The sequence below is a fragment of the Planococcus citri genome, chromosome 1 (assembly GCF_950023065.1).
Source record: "Planococcus citri chromosome 1, ihPlaCitr1.1, whole genome shotgun sequence".
In the NCBI taxonomy this organism is placed as follows: Eukaryota; Metazoa; Arthropoda; class Insecta; order Hemiptera; family Pseudococcidae; genus Planococcus; species Planococcus citri.
Window position 1 is genome coordinate 70,376,057 of NC_088677.1, and position 17,378 is coordinate 70,393,434.

Consider the following 17,378-nt stretch of genomic DNA (forward strand, 5'->3'; position numbering starts at 1 on the left):
TCTACGTATTATTCTTATCCGCTCGTTTTTGTTTCATCAGACGACGTCATCATCGTTACTGTTGTGAACTCAGGAAGTGCTTTTCAATTGACGTTTAGTGAAATTTTTCTCATCGTTGTAATCACATCATCGTTAATTTTTAGAAATAATAGATGACAACGTATTGGAATTTCAGTATCGATATCACATTTTCTATCAATTACGTTTGTCGTTTTTTTTTCTGAAAAAAGTTGTTTCTTCTCCGCCTACTTGATGGAGAAGTTAACAAAAGCATATTCAAATGAAACGTTTAATACTTTTTTTTTTTTTTTTTTTTCAAATTCACGTTTCCAAACCCTGTGATTAAAATTTCTCATGGACACGAGTCAAAATGTATATTCCTAATAATAAAACTAAGCTACTCACGTCATATATTTCGAACAGAAATATTCAACTATTCCCTCACTCTATGGAAAAATAATTCCAATTACTTGTAGAATATTTCTGCGAAAAATTATTAGATTGAATATTCATGAATAAAACTTGAAATAAGTTTTAGCCTACCACAATTTCTTCAATTTTGCAGATAGACCGAAGTTGAATAGTAATGTAACGAAGTACTTTTTTCCAACTCCAGTTCAACATTGAGTTCGCACCTATAATTATACAATTAATTATTTACTATTCAAATAGGTAATACAAACTTGTAAGGTGTACATTTAGTTTTTCTTAATTTTTTTTTACCAATCAATTTATTGAATTAAATATGAGCAAATAAAAATATTACCCATTTTAATTAATCCAAAGTAAATTTTTGTACGTTGAAAGTTTGCTTTCGGAAAGTAAAAGAGTGAAATGTTACGCAATATCTCAATAGTGCCATACCTTGCAGAATTTCGCGATATAATTTTCGAAAACCATGTTAATCGACTACTTTGTCACAGTGCATCTTACCATTCTTGGAATATATAAAAATCGTAAATACGCCTACTTGGAAAAATATTCGCTGACGTTGTGGTTGGTGGCAGATGCCGTTATTTTTATTGGATTCATCATCGCGTTCCCTCAAGCTAAAATTTTCGTCCATCAGTGCTCCATAGTTACAACAAGTCTAGGTGCATTGGTATTCTGCGTGCATCGAATCGTTGCAAATTCCAGAAAGAAGCAACTATTACGTATCGTCAGAGCGAGTGAAAATGATATGCATTTTTTCAACAAAACTCGCATTAAAATTAACGCCGAAAATGAACTAGTGAAGAATTTTTATCCTGTTGTGATTCGAGTGCTTTGCTTACTGATTCTTGCAACCATTATGCCATATACTTATGTGATACTGAGTAGCGAAAATATCGATTATAATGATCCCGAATTGTTTGTGATTCCCTACTTGTATCATGTCCGAGATGTGCATTCATTCAAAGGGTTCTTGCTGTTGCAAATTCTGCAGGCCACAACGATAGCGTATTTCGCTGGCATGTTTTTTGGTTTCATTGGATTCGTTAATCACATTCTGAGTCATATCAAAGCGCATATTATTGAATTGAATTTACGAATGGATCATTTAATCAACGAATTTGTCATTCGTCAAGATATTGTGACGAGTGCCAAAGAATATGAAAATCTGGAATCATTGAAGGAAGAAAATGAAAGGTTATTCTTGGATCAGTTCATCGATTTGATAAGATATCAACTGTATATTCAGAGGTACGTAGGCACAAGTACTATTATTGTTACTCTGAATCTGATTCTGCAATAATTTATAAGATAGGTACCTACCTAAGGTAATCTTGCAATCCGATTTCAATAAAAATGCTTTTGATACCAATGAGTAAGCATAATTCTATTCTATTTTCAGGTATATAAAAGATTTCGCGAGCTTTCTCGGGTCAATATTCTCATATTACATTCTGCAATTTGTATTTTTGACATTTGGCTTCATCGTTCTATATAGGAGCTAAGGTATTTATAAATTTCAAACAGGTACCTACATGAAGTTTACCCTCAGACTACCATACCGGGTGACCAAGAATAAGGGATTTCGATGTTATCAAAAAGGAAAGAAAATTCCCGCTATGAAAATTAGAAAATTAAATAATCGTGTAAAAAATGGGCGTTTGAGTAATTGTTTCAATGAAACACGAAATAATCTTTCATTTTGCATCGAAACAATAATTCGAAAGCACTTTTTCTCGATTGTTATTTCATTTTCCAGTTTTTATTTAGGGAAATTTTTTCCCCTTTTTGGCATATCAGAACATAACAAAACCCATTATTCTTGGTCACCCGGTACCTATCTATAGATAAGCGTACCATGCGTAAAGAAACAAAGTAAAACATCGTATGAAATTGATTTTCAAATTGGAAAAATTGAATTCTGGTCGAAAAATTTTCATTAAAAAACAACATTATGATTATTCATGAACAAGCAAAGTGAAAATTTCGAGCTAGGAATCCTACATAGTGCATTATTCAGAGTTGAAACTGTAAAAATTTTCAATGGGTACCTACTCATCTGCTTGTTTATCAATTTTCTTTCAGCTTTCCAGTGGAAAATTATTGGATCAGATGTGATTAGATCCGGAGCCAGGCATCTCCTGGATCCAATTTAACCTGATCAAACCAATGTTTTGATCGGATTAGATCTGTTCAAACCTTATCAGATAAAGTAGGGGGAATCTGATTTTATCTGAGCAGATTTGACTATATAGATCTGATCACACCAGATCAAACCTGATAAGATTCGGAAATTCCCTTTGGTCCGTAAGATCCAATCATTTTCCACTGGGCTGCCCATGCCGGGCAACAATTTTTCCAATTTTTGGATACAATTTTTTTTGTACAGATGTTGGAAAGTAACATAGGAACATTATTGCAGAACTTTTCAGTATTGATAAATTTTTCATATGGTTTTTACACATGGTGTAATGTATGCGAAACAGTTGGCTACACGGTAAGATACAAATTTTGTAACTGCTTTATTTATGAAGTGATTCCAAAAAATTTAAGAATTATAAATAATACTTACCTACCTACTTAATGTGGAAGTGGATCGCGAAAAAAACAATGTCGGAGAATTTCGAGCAAATTCAGTGGAGACCTGACATTTTTCTGAGGTACTTTCAAATCAAAATCAAAGTCAATACTGAATTTGGTCAAAATCTGGAAGGATTGTGCGACTTCAAAAGTGATCAACTTGCAAATAGGCTATTGCAGAAATGTGTGAGGGGGTTCCCTTTACCTATGTAATTTATAAAGCTAGTTTTGGAATCATTATAAACATCTGAATTAATCATTTTAAAAGGATCAATAAATTAAAGTTACAGCCAAATGTGTTGTATGAATTTACAGAACGAGATAATTCTAACATCCCTATATCAAACGCAATGGTATAAATTACCGCTGAAAATTCGTAAGCTGCAGGTGATGACAATGACACATACTCAACGATCAAGAACCATCAGAGCATTTGGAGTGTTCACAATTAATTTTGGACTAGGCATGCAAGTTGTAAAAATCATTTATTCGATGGTTAATTTATTATTATTTAAAGGCAAAAGTATTCTGTAAGACGACATAATTTAAGATGATTAGGTAAGTAGATTATAAGATTCGCTTGTCAGATGAACACAGCAAAATTATACCTAGGTACCTAGACCTACTTAACTGTAATCTCATCACCAACATTCGAGAAAAAAATACATATCAAAATAAATAGTTAGGTACCTTCTTAGAATGGAGTGGATTTTTGAATTTCAAAATGCAGACTAACGAGTAACGACTGTTTCATCATCGACATCTCTTAAGATTTTGAATGGAAAATGTTTGTTGAAAATGTGAAATTGTATGGGATTTTTTTTTAAATTTATGAGGGAAATTTTATAAAAAGTGTAGGTAGGTATGTGACAATTAGTGAAAAGATTTTTAATTTTCTATTTTTTTATTTTATTTTTTGTTTCTATTAATTTTTTGTATTACTGAGCTCCCAACCATTTTTTGAAAGAAGAAATCTGATTAATTTTATCGATATACAAATACTTTTTATAGCTCCTGAAGTTGAGAAATTTCATAAAAATGTATTGCTTGAAAGCAGGGCTTAAAACCATTTGGATTTTATTGGTTGTTGTGGTAGGTGGTTTTTAAAGTACTCAAAAATAATGGTTTTTGGTTATGGTTTCTGAATTGGTTTTCCAATCACAAACCATAACGGTTCCAATTGGTTTTAAGGTTTAGGTTTCAAAGTTTTTCTGGTTCTGGTTTTGAAATGGTTTCAATTTTTTTTAATGAGTTGTGGATGTGGTTTTGGTTCTGTAATAATGGTTTCTTTTTCCGTAGTGGTGGTTTTTCACATCAAAAACCATTTCAAATTTTCAAATGGTTTTGGTGGTTGTGGTGGTTTTGATATCAAAAATAATTTTGATTTTCAAATAAATTCATAGAAAAACTAATTCAGGACTACTAAAAGTATGATTTGAGACAAAAAACCAGAAAATTTCCATCACAGGTCTGGAAAAATTGAAAAAAATTGCAAAAACCAAAAAGAACCATTTCATGAATTGGTTGTTATTGGTTATGGTTACATTTGAAAATTGAAATGGTTCTTGTGGTTGTGGTTTTCTCCAAAGAACACAACTTTTTGGTGGTTTTGGTTGTTTCAATTCAAATTTTTTTCCCAAATGGTTGTTTTTAAATGAATTGGTTCTCATTTTTTTCAAATATATTGGTTTTTTGTTGTTGTTGTTGTTTTTGAAATTTACAAAAAGAAATTGAAATGGTTGTGGTAGTGGTTAAAAGTTAAAACCAATTAAAAACAATGGTTATGGTGGTTTTATTTGGTTTTGGTTTTGGTGGTTTTAAGCCCTGCTTGAAAGAAATGAGGCTGTAATAGATTTTCAGATTCGTTTCAACCATTACCATAACTAATTCTGTAAGAACCACAATTGTAATTAGTTACTCATACATTTTTAATGTAAGTATTTAAAAAGTAAAAACTATACAGTATCATAAAGAAATGTGACAAAATTTTATTCAATTGCTTATAGGTAGGTACACAAAAAATTAAGTACTGCGAAAAAACTGCACTTTTCCCCTTTTTTTTTCATTTCAAGCTTGCACATTTCCATTCAGTTTCAAATAAAAATAAAAATGAGGTAACCATTGTGTTTTGTAGGAAATTTAATTTTCTACAAAAAAGATCCTTTTCGCAGTTTTAGTATTCTCAAAACTGAAGCAGACAGACAGATCGATTTGAATTTTCAGAACAAGAACTCAATAAGAAAGAAAAAAATCTCATTTTTATTTTTGATTTGTTTTTCCTTTTTCAAATCAATTTGTCTGCTTCAGGTATAGACTTATGACTGAAGACTTGAGTATATGTATTTTGAAATTGCAAAATTGAATGGAAATATGCAAGTTTAGTGCAAGCTCGACTTGAAGTGGAAAAAAAAGGAAAAAGTGCAGTTTTCTCGTGTAAAAGTTGGAATTGAAGATTAAACTTGGAAAAAATTGCGTATTATAGGAAAGAATCGTAAACACTGGAAAGAGTAATGTATATAAAAATGACTAATAGTAAAATAAAAATTGCCAAAATTGCAAAATTTGATTTGATTTGATGAAAATTTGTTTGAAAAAAAAATCTGAAAAAATTTTGTGCTCGATTGATGAGCTGCACTGGTCGGTATTTTGAGTTCAAAATCACCTGGCAACACTGTTTGTTCTTTTCTTTTATTATCTTTCATTTCACTTCATTTCATAATTTATTTATATTTTTATGATTTATTTTATTCTATTTACGAGTAATTAATCGTTTGTACTACAATTTACGATTTCTATGCCACTTCTTCTGCGTTGGAGGTTTATTATTTGTCATCAGTCATTTGAAAAGGAATGTGCTCCGATGTAAGTATAGCATTCTACATAATCTTTCAATGATCATGTTATCAATTTACGTATTTACGTATAGTCTTATATAGTCGGATATTAATGAAAATTAAGTAAATTTACCCTACGTTGTTCTCTAGAAGTTGTTTGAAATATTCTTCTAATCCCAACTCCCAAGGAACAAGAATGCTCCTTGCAACTTACTGGAGTTGAAAAGAATTCGTGTTCGGATTTGAGGTGATCAGTTGAAGTCTTCGATGGAAGAGTTAGCTTGATTATCGACTATCGTTGTCTAAATTAAAGAAATCCCTTCAGTGTGAAATTAATGCGTTCATATTCAATGGTTTGATATTGCGATCGAAGAACGGTTTGTTCGAGTTGAAAGATTCGTGAATGAATTACAGTCGTATAAAATTCAGTCTTTATTTCAAGACAGATCTTCGAAGAATTCAAAACGTCGCTGATACATCTTCCAAGTCATTGTAAACTCGAATTATTTTTATTAACATGTAGCAGAACTAATCGGTTGTAAAAACGCTGCGTTAATGAATCATAGAAAAATATTCGAGAAGCCAGTTGCAAACCGTTGAAGAAAATCGAAAAACATGTCATATCGTTTGATCATCCACGTTCGTTGACTTTTACGGCGAAGAAATATAAATTGCGCGTTTCCGTTAGCGAAGGATTAAAACAACTGTCAAGTCAAGTAGAGGAGGTAAAAGAAAAAAAAACGGAACTCAAATAAGGAGTAAAATGAAGAAACGGTGTGTTTGTGTAATTTCAACATATTATCGTTGGTGTCACTTTGGCATTTCCCCAGATTATACGAAATCTCAAGTACGACCGCACGTGCCAAGAATTTCTATCTGTATCTTTTCGTCAGTCGAGTACTTACCCATACCCAGCGACATAAAAACTCGAGTTTAGTAATTTTTAGCCAAAGTGCGAGTGCCGCAGGTGCTCGATATTTTTTCATCGACGAGCTCGCGGCGCGGCAGCTCGATTATTCGTTAGATATGTAGTAACCTACTGCGGTGTATTTTTGTATTATTATTATTAATTACGTCACGTGATGTATGATTTTTTTTAGTTACCATTGATCCAATAATGAGCGTTGAGAAGAAACCTCCGTTTTTGGTTCAAGCCGTATACTCATTCAAAGGACAGAACAATGACGAAGTGAGCATTGCGAATATTTAATTAATCGTATTAACACTCATAAACGTGTGTTTTGTGTCAATTGGCTCGGTAATTGGCTAAAAATGATGTGTGGAAGCGTCTCTGCTCGCTTCTTTGTTCTGTATGTGAAGCACGTGGGCGGATTTGAATTTCTTCGCTGGTGCGTGGTTATGTATGGTTAATGCTAAAAAAATGTCTCCTTGTTTCAGCTGTGTTTCAGAAAAGGTGACATTATCACCGTTACCCAAGTTGAAGAAGGAGGCTGGTGGGAGGGAACTCTCAAAGATAAAACCGGATGGTTTCCTTCGAATTACGTGAAAGAATTCAAAGCAGGTGATGATTGACGAATGAATGTACTGTTTACGAAGTAATCGAATTAACGATACGATGTAATACGAATCTAATGTGTGTGTAGATTCGCCTTCGGTTAATTCCAATCCATTGTCGAAGTCGTCGGTCGATCTGCTGGCTCAGCAAATCGCCAATAGAGCTGTGATCGTGAAAGATTTAATTGATTCGGAGAAAGCTCACGTCGCCGAGTTGGAAAATCTTATTAATAAATTTCTAGTTCCTATTAGTACCTGCGGAGCGTAAGTGTGAATCGTTGTATGGATTGTGATCAATATCGATGATGAAAAACAGGATAAAAAATTATATAATTTGTTTTGTTCAGATTAAGTCGCGAAGAATACGATGGAATGGTGAGCAATATAACGGAAATCGTCGACGTGCATGAAAATTTATTGAAAGGATTGAGAGAATGGTCGACCAAACCTGCAGAGCAGCAAAGAATCGGAAGATTGTTCATTACCACGGCTGTAGCGATGAAACTAGTTCACGAGAAATACTGCTCTTCTCATCCGAAAGCTGTTCTCATCTTGGATAAGCACAGGTACGATTTTTAAGGCAATTTGGTACAATCACCAATCATCTATTTCTAATTTTAATACCCTAATCTCATCTCGTTGATTTATTTTTACACGCTAATCGTATACAGATCAAGAGGTAAAAACACCTCTCATTTTTTCTGTTTTGTTGACTTATTCCGCGATCGATTCTAATCCTACCTTTATGTACTCCGTAGAGACGAACTGAACAGAGTAATGGAAGAAAACGGTGCCACGACTCCTGGAATTTTGGTTCTAATCGCCGGCTTGAGTAAACCGTTCCGAAGACTGGATAAATATAACGGAATACTTCAGGAAATTAAACGCTATATGGAGGAAAGCCACGTAGACAGAGGAGACGTCTCTAGATCAATTAGTGTTTACAAAGATATAGCTGTGAGTATTAGTCATTTGTTTAATTGGTTTATTGTGCAGAAATAATATCCAATATCGTTTCATTTTAGACTACTTGTTCGGCAATCCGTCGCCAGAAAGAATTGGAATTGCAAATTTTAAACGGCGGTGTTCGCGGATGGGAAGGTGATGATTTAACGACTTTGGGCGAAATTCTGTACATCGGTTCTGTGGCTGTCGGACCGGAATTGAAAGATCGATATTTTGTTCTATTTCCGAACACGTTGCTTATTCTATCTGTTTCGAATTCGATGACTGCGTTTGTATATGAAGTAAGAGAAAATGAAAGGATTTCTGGTTTACGATTGTTATTATGACTTATGACGTTGACGTGATTTTGAATGTTTGATCGTGTTTCAGGGGAAATTACCGTTGACTGGAATTCAAGTTACCAAATTAGAAAATAACGACGATTACAAGAACGCGTTTGAAATTAAAGGTGAATTTTTAATCAGTTACTTACTAGCTGTGGTTATCGTAGGGTTTGTACTCGGTTACTAAAGTTATTTTTTGAAGCACATATTTTCAAAAAATTAATTTTTTCAAACGTCTTGAAGAAAAAATAATGCTAATTATAATATGAATAAGTGAATAATTCGTCTAAGTATACACTTTTTTATTCTTTTCCAACTCAGTGCATTTTCGAAATTACTGTTTTAAAGCCCTGCATTTTGCTAAAATTGTCCATCTCACGTTCTGCCAAAAAGTAGCAAAAAATCCCATCATTTGTCAAAATTGTCAAATAGTCTCGTTTCTTGCCAAGTATTGTCGCTATTTTGCTAAAAAAAAAAGTTAGTTTTTTTTTTAAAATGGCCAAAATCCTGCTTTTTTACTAAATGTCAAAAAAGCTCGCCTTGAAATTGAAAAAAGTCTCCTATTTTCAACAAAGATAGCCAAAAAGTTCTGATTTTGCTGAAATTGGCATTAAATCTTGTTTTTTTTTTTGACGAAAATTGTCTAAATCCAAAAATTCTGTTTTTTACTTAAAATTCCAAAGAAATTAGAAATGTCGTTTTCTTACCCAACAAAAAATTTCACTCTTCGAAAAAAATTGCAAAAAATGTAATTTCTTTGCCAATGATTCCCAAAAAATGCTAATTTCTGTTAAAATTATAACATTTTTTAATTACTGAAAAAGTTCTTGCAACGGCTAAAAATTTCATTTTTTTAAAAAAAGCCTCGCTTTTTTGCCAGAAATTGTCAAATAAAATATCAATTTTTGCCCAATAAAAAATTATCAAAATTAAATTTCGAATACCTGATCTTACTGTTTTTCAAAAATTGTCCAAAAGTGTTTTTTTTTTGCCAAAAATTACATAAGAAGTTACAAATTTCGTTCTCTTACCCAAGAAAAAAGTTTCACTTTTCGAAAAAAAATTGCAAGGAAAATATAATTTATTGGCCAATGATTCCCAAAAATTGTCAATTTCTGCTTAAATAGTCCAATTTTTAAGTTTTGAAAAAATTCTTGCAATTGCTAAAAATTTCACTTTTTTTTTTTAAATTATCAAAAAGCTTTGTTTCTTTTGCCTAAAATTTCCAAATAAAACGTAATTTTTTGATCAGAAAAAAATTGTCAAAATTAAACTTTAAATAATTGGTCTTATTTTTTTTAAAAAAATTGTCCAAAAGTCTTGTTTTTTGCCAAAAATTACAAAAAAATGAAAAATTTTGTTCTCTTACTCTACATTCACTTTTCGAAAAAATGAATTGCGAAAAAATATAATTGCTTTTGCAATGATTCCCAAAAATGGCTAAATTCTGCTAAAATTATCAAATTTTTTAATTTCTGAAATTTTTACTTTTTTTCAAAAATTATCAAAAAGTATTACTTTTTGGCAGACATTGCCAAAGGTATCGCTATTTTTCCAATAATTGCCAAAAAGTCTTGCATTTTGTAAAAACTGTACAAATTCAAAAATTCTGTTTTTTGAAAAAAATGTTGATGAAATTTTCACATTTTGAAAAAAATTGCAAAATGCAATTCTATTCTAATTTCTCTGTCAAAAATTATTTATTTCTGATAAAATCGTCTAATTTTAGCTTTTTGTAAAACTTCTTCCTATTGCTAAAAATCGTTACCTTTTTTTCAGAAATTATGAAAAAGTCTCAGTTTTTATCCAGAAATTACTAAAAATTACTTTTTTTTTTGCCGATAATTGCTAAAAAGTCTTTCATTTAGCAAAAATTGTCAAAATTCAATAATTCTGTTTTTTGAAAAAAAATTTATAGAATTTTCACCTTTTGAAAAAAATTGCAAAATGTTATTTTTTGTGAAAAATTCCCGAAAATTCTTAATTTCTGCTAAGATTGTCCAGTTTTTGCTTTTTGTAAAAATGTTTGCTATTGGGCTTAAAATATAATTGCCAAAAAGATCCTTCATTTTAAGTATTCTAAAATTCTCTTTTTTGAAAAAAATTTTGATAAAATTTTCACTTTTTAAAAAAAATTTCAAAATGTTATTTCTCTAAAATTTCCAAAAATTGTTAATTTCTGCCAAGATTGTCGAATTATTAATTTTTTTAAAAATTCTTGCTATTGCTGAAAATTTTTTACTTTTTTAAAAAAAAGTAGATATCAAAAAGCCTCTTTTTTGCCAGAAACGAAAAAGAGTACACAATTTTTTAGTCGATAAAAAATTCTCAAAAATCCTAAAAAGTCTCACTTTTTTCAAATTTTAATTTTCTGCCAGAAATTGCAAAAAATCTCACAAAAACGCTTGCTTTTTCATCTTTACAATTCCAAACTTTTTACAATATTATGAAATTTGTAAACATTTCGTGATGTTCTTATCTGCTGGACGAATCGTACTGATTTAATTTTCCTGTTCAGGTCCGATGATCGAGGAAATCGTAGCCATTTGCCAAACCAAAGAAGACCAACAAGCGTGGTTAGAGAAACTCGCCAAGCAAATGAACGCGGCCAAGCATTCGCCTTCATCGGCATCATCGTCTGCGAGTTCTCCATCGTCGAAATCGACGAGCGGCGTTTTCTATCCCAACTGCAGTGCCATAGCCGCAGTTCCAAAACCGCCACCGCACGCTGTAAGTTCCATTCCGTACATTCATTTAACAATGTACCTCGCTCGTCTCGTACGTAAGCGAATCATCACGCGAAAGGTATTGAAAAAATTACTGTATAAAGATTTCATGAGTCGGTATAGTACTGCGAACGTGACTCGAAGACGAGGTCACGGCGGCGTCGTGCATCGCGCCGAATACGTGATTTTCGCAACCGGCGCCGAAGATAACCCGACTTACACTTGGGTCAGCTCCTCGGCGACGAGCTGCGAAGACGAGGCAGTCGCCGAAAACACGGCTCGAGAGACTGTCGACGAAGTGGAAACGATCGGAAGCGGCGAAGAGGAAGACGACGAGCTCGGCAGCGTAGCCAGCAGTTCGTTTGATTTCGTCGAGAAGCCCGCGATGCGTTTCCGAACCACTATAACGATGGGTGACAGCGAAACGGGCAGCGGAGGTATTCGGTACGGTACCGAGTTGAAATGTATGCCGAATTTCGCCTGCGAAGATATCTCCAAAATGGACGAGAACACGAAGATGAAATACGAGCTGTCGAATGGCGAGAATTTCCAACGCGACGTGCGCCAAAGCGAACCGATCCTGGGTCGGGATAGCGGTGCCGATTACCAATTACATTCCGCTTGTATGAGCACCGGCTTCAAGTCGTTTTCGATTAACGTGACAAACGCACCGCCTCCGGCCAGCCACTGGTCAGCTCCTCGTGATCTCAGGTACGTTCCGAATAAGCATTACGTGTCCACCTCGAGCTCGGAAGCTGCTACGCCGTGTCAGAAGAAGTACTGCTCGTCGTACAATATCTCGAGTCCGATTAATTCGACGTATCGCGAAAACCATACGAATATTCGCGTCGTCGGAGACCCGGATAGCTTACGGTCTTCGGATAGCGGCCTGGCCGATATCACGTCGCCTCTGCTAAACACTCCGGTGCCCGGAGGAGCGGCAGCGGAATCGGACGGATCGAGTAATTTCGAAAGACAGTGCAATTGTGCGTCGCCGTTCGATACTACACCTTATGCCAGCGGCGCTACCGACGATAAAATGTATACTTCGGAACGTACCGTTGAAACGAGCATCGAGCAACAGGAACCGGTCACGTTCAAGTCAGCCATGTATGCTCATTGGTGGCTCAAAACCAAGATACCAGTTACCGCGCTCAAGACTCCGGCCGATACGTCTAGGTTCAGTTCCCAAACAGGCAAGATGAACTTTACGTGTGTACGCGTGTGTTCTCTGTGCCGCTGTGCGTTTTTTTTCTTTTTTTTTTGTTCTATGCCAGACTATCTCATATTAATACCTCATCGAGTTGTTCTTTGTACTAATGCCATGCCATTTTTTATAGCATTATGATCGCATATTATATTTGATCGATCTGAGAAATTTCGAGCTTTCGCATTTTGCATTTGCTTGTTTTTGAAAATTAACGCGGCATCGTCGCTATTTGAATCACTCGATTAGAAAATTACGATTACTTGAAATTTACTAATTCATGTCAAATGTGTGTGATGACCGCTGAGGTTTCTTTGTTACGATTTCTGCAAAATTCACACACTCGGAACACCGCACGCGTACACGGTGTAAAAGTTCACATCGCATTGTCCAACGAACAGTGGGATCAGACTTTTAGATCGTGGATGACCAATATCCATGCGGATTGCTCGCTTTGTATTTTACGTAGCTGACATGATTGTGACGATGCACTCGCTATTCATCCAAGTCATCTCTCCTTCCTATCAGATAATCATTAATCGACGCGTTTTGTACGACGACATTATTATAGAAGATATTCATCGAACATTACTAACAACTTCAATCCATTCGCGTTCTGTACCTAGCTTACGTTAGAAGACAATAATTTTACATTTTCATTTTTTAAAAATAAGGTCATTAGATGAAACTTATGTACCTCGTTCCATGAAAATGTGGATTCCAGTAATAAAGGATTTTATTTCTACCATTTGCTCAATAAAATCCTTGCAATTATTTGTTGATATTACTGGAATTTCATTCGGCTTGGTTTGAGGGAGTTTCGTCGAATGACTTTATTACTTATCATACCTACAACTGTTCGATGTCGATGTAGTTGATTGACTTTAATTCTTTGCTTTCTTTATTTTGGCAGATTCCATCGATCAGTCATCAACCGTGGAGTATCACTAGATTACGTCCGTCCCCTCCGATGCATTGTTATTTTTTAAACGGAATCAAGCAGCAGCGTAACAGCAACAAACTTTGTAAGTGAAATTTTATTTTTACTGAATGGATGTCGAGTCATGTATTTATATCTCCTATGATGAAATACACAATCTCTCCTACAACTTCTAGGCCATCAAGGGCAGGGCTCGTATTCCATTTTTTGTCCTCTTAAAAAGAGTACCCAGATTTATTTCTTGCAAATAGGTAGGCGAAACTTTGGGACAATTTTTGAAAAAAATCAAGACTTAAGTTTTTTGCAGAAAAGCGAGATTTTTTGAGAATTTTTAGAAAAAAACTAGGCCTTTTCATCATTTTTGAAAAAAAGGTAAACATTTTTTGCAATGGCAAGAATTTTTATAAAATGCAAAAATTAGACAATCTTAGCAAAAATCAACAATTTTTAAAAACTTCGAACAGAAAAATTAAAAAATTAATTTTTTTTTCAAAAAACTGAATTTTTGAATTTTGACAATTTTTGCAAAATATAAGACCTTTTGGCAAAAAAGTAAACATTTTTAGCAATAGGAAGGAGTTTTATAAAATGCAAAATTAGACAATTTTAGCAGAAATCGACAATTTTTGAAAATATCTGACCAAGATGAAAAATTACTAACATTTTTTGGCAACTTTTCGTAAAAAGTGAAAATTGTATCAAAATTTTTCAAAAAAAACAGATTTTTTGCAAAATACAACACTTTTTGATAATTATGGCAATTATTGGCAAAAAAGTGATATTTATGGTAATTTCTGGCTAAAAACGAGGCTTTTTCATAATTTTTGAAAAAAAAACTCAACATTTTTGGCAATAGCAAAAATTTGTACAAAAAGCAAAAATTAGACAATTTTAGCAGAAATCAAAAATTTTTGGGAATTTTTGGCAGAGAAATTAAAAATTACATTTTTTGCTTTTTTTTTCAAAAAGTAAAATTTTTATCACATTTTTTTTTTTAAATAAAATTTTTTGAATTTTAGCAATAATTTGCAAAATGCAAGGCTTTTTGTAAGTTATTAGCAAAAAAGTAATACTTTTGTCAATTTCTGTCAATTTTGGTAATTTTTGAAAAAACAAAAGTGAACATCTGTAGCCACTGCGAGAATTTTTTGAAATTGCAAAAATTTGATAACTTGAGCAGAAATTTCCAATGTTTGAGAATTATTGGCAAAGATAATATTTCATCATTTTTTCTGAAAAGTGAGACTTTTTCGGAACAAAACTTCTGATTTCTTTACAATTTTTGGCAAAAAGCAACACTTTTAGACAGTTTTTTAAAAAAAGGAAATTTTTCTGAACTTAATTTTTGTTAGAAATCAAAAATTTGTAATTTTTGGCAAAAAACTGAGTCTTTTTCATAATTTTTGAAAAAAAAGTAAACATTTTTAGCAATAGCAAAGATTTTTTCGAAAAGAAAAAATTAGACAATTATTAGCAGAACTAGGCAATTTTCTGAGAATTTTTGACATAGAAATTAGAGTAGAAATTACATTTTGCAACTTTATTCAAAATATGAAAATTTTATCAATTTTTTTTTCAAAAAACGGAATTTTTGAACTTTAAGAATTTTTGCAAAAATGTAAGACTTTTTGGCAATTATTGGCGAAATAAAGATACTTTTGCCAATTTCTGCCATAAAGTAAGACTTTTTGATAATTTTTGAAAAAAAATAAAAAATTTTATAGAAACTGCGAAAATTTCTTCAAACAGTAAAAATTTGATAAATTGAGCAAAAATTAACAATGTTTAAGAATTATTGGTCAAGGATCACATTTTTTACATGTTTTTCAGAAAGTAAAATTTTTTTGGAATTTTGTTGGTAAAAGAAGAAAATTCCTAGTTTCTTTGCAATTTTTGGCAAAAAGCACTGTTTTTGAAAAAAATAAGACTTTTTTGAATTTTTGCAAGAAATCGAGAATTTGTGAATTTTTGACAATTTTTGGCAAGAAAGTGACACTTTTTGGGAATTTGTGGCAAAAAACGAGCCATTTTGTCAATTTTTGAAAAAAAAATGAAAATTTTTAGCAAAATGCGAATTTTTTTAAAAAGCAAAATTTTTTTAAGTTTAGAAAAAGTTAGCAATTTTTGGAATATTAGCAAAACAGTTATATTTTGTATAGAAGGGGACCTAGGTAGTCACTTTCTATTCTCACCGATTCAATTCATACTTTGGGTCTCCACTGAATTCGACATTTATGTTTGATTGTTGTCATATTAGGCTTTCAGCCATTTGATCAGATAACTGGGGGTGCACTTCAAATTTCCATACCTTATGTTGTGATGTCTTTAATTTAAGATGGTGCAGTTTTTTGAACCAGATCCTATAAAAAGTGTTCAGGATCTTGCTGCTTGTTCGTACAATATATTATAATTTCTTATCTGAAACTCACTCTTTTCATTTTGTTTTGCTATTTGACCACAGGTGAAAGAAGTTTTACCGAAGATGCGCAGATATTACAGGTCATCGAAGGGTATTGCACCAGCGCCAAGTTGAGATACACCATCAATTCAGGTGAGTCGGCCAACATATGCCGAGGAATTGCTAGATGACGATAAGAATGTGAATGCTAACGCGTGTGATAGCTTTTAACGCTACTTGACCGTGTAACCTTTTACACTATGAAATTGACGCACTTTTTTTTTAGTTGAGAATATAAATATTCGTATGTGAAACGTGTGGCCCCTAAAAAATAGTCTCCGCTGTGCCATAATTGCGATTGAAACGTGTGTCAAACACCCTGACGACGGTGACAACGTTTAACTAATGCTCATCTCGTGCTCGCCTCAGCCTCTTCTGTACATATAATCCAACGTGTGTATCAATCAAAGATGAGAAAATATTATTGCTAATGGTAGTTGTCATTTATACACAGTGGATTTATCTCGATTGCGTGACTTATGCACAACGAGCGAGTTTCTACACGGTGATGGATGCCACCATCGTAGTATGGCCAGAAGAGCTCGAACTCCGACTTGGTGTTGCGGTAACTTGGTTCTAAAAACGTTGGCAGAAGCTGACTTCGATTGAATTTTATAACGTTGTAAAATATGCTGCGGAACGTATTATCAATTTAATGGTCGAGTTTTCTCGTACAGATAAATTTGTGCGGGGTTAATAATTTAAATTTGTCGCATAATTTGAGATTTGTTTGTCGAGTCGAAAGACATTTTCTTTAGCAATTGTTTAGAATAATTTCTAAAAATAACCAACTTACCTTGGCATTTTTTTCTCGAGTTCATCCCCTTAGTTTGGAAAAATATTATCCCTTCTCACTCCCAACCTAAAATGTCCGAATCGAATGTGTAGGCACCTTGTATGGAAAAAAAAGTTTGTTACACGTTTTCTAGGAAATATCTCCCCCGTTATTTTAGCATCAATTTCTCATGGACGTTTTGCAACACCCATTTTATATTTATTTATTGACCTTAAGTGAGTTAAGTATTTATGAAAAATGATTCTTCAAGACTGGTATTTGTATTTGTTAGTTGATCACAATTATATGTACATTATATGTAGGTAGTTGAATTTAGCTTTCATATGGATGTTAACAGTCGTTAGAATTGTTTTCATCAGAAGGATATTTTGTTTCTATTGCAATTTGTATTTTGTACCATCGTATGTATTATGTATGTGTGTGTGTGTGTGTGTTTGTGTATTCATGTAAATTGGGCCATTCCCTGTCAGTTGAATTGTAACGAATAGGTATTATTTTAATAATGGTGTACTACGATGCATTTTATTAATTTTTAATGAAAATTGATTGTTTTATTTTTATTAGTTACCTTGTTTTGTTTTCAATACAAGCATTAATTTTA

At 32.9% G+C, this 17,378-nt stretch overlaps 1 protein-coding gene across 3 annotated transcripts; it reads left to right on the top strand.

Annotated features, from left to right (window-relative positions):
- The first annotated feature begins 5,696 nt into the window (after positions 1–5,696).
- On the top strand, positions 5,697–17,378 carry RtGEF (Rho-type guanine nucleotide exchange factor). 3 transcript variants are annotated; one of them, XM_065357281.1, is made up of 12 exons: positions 5,697–5,874; positions 6,947–7,035; positions 7,245–7,368; positions 7,451–7,625; positions 7,709–7,927; positions 8,120–8,318; positions 8,387–8,608; positions 8,697–8,775; positions 11,169–11,380; positions 13,497–13,608; positions 15,985–16,074; positions 16,436–17,378. In XM_065357281.1, the coding sequence occupies exons 2-12, from the start codon at positions 6,964–6,966 to the stop codon at positions 16,588–16,590; spliced, it is 1,659 nt and encodes a 552-aa protein (XP_065213353.1). In that variant the 5' UTR covers positions 5,697–5,874; positions 6,947–6,963; the 3' UTR covers positions 16,591–17,378. The 3 variants fall into 3 exon arrangements, with proteins under 3 accessions (XP_065213353.1, XP_065213504.1, XP_065213428.1); XM_065357432.1 differs by having other exon boundaries at positions 16,208–16,577; XM_065357356.1 differs by lacking the exon at positions 5,697–5,874 and adding an exon at positions 5,944–6,777.

What these genes read in the sequence shown, in the direction of transcription:
- RtGEF (XM_065357281.1), top strand. Translation starts at nt 6,964, where the DNA reads ATGAGCGTTGAGAAGAAACCTCCGTTTTTGGTTCAAGCCGTATACTCA. An exon ending in CAAAACCGCCACCGCACGCT is followed by an intron (nt 11,381 to 13,496) that starts GTAAGTTCCATT and finishes TTATTTTGGCAG; the next exon opens with ATTCCATCGATCAGTCATCA. An exon ending in GCGTAACAGCAACAAACTTT is followed by an intron (nt 13,609 to 15,984) that starts GTAAGTGAAATT and finishes ATTTGACCACAG; the next exon opens with GTGAAAGAAGTTTTACCGAA.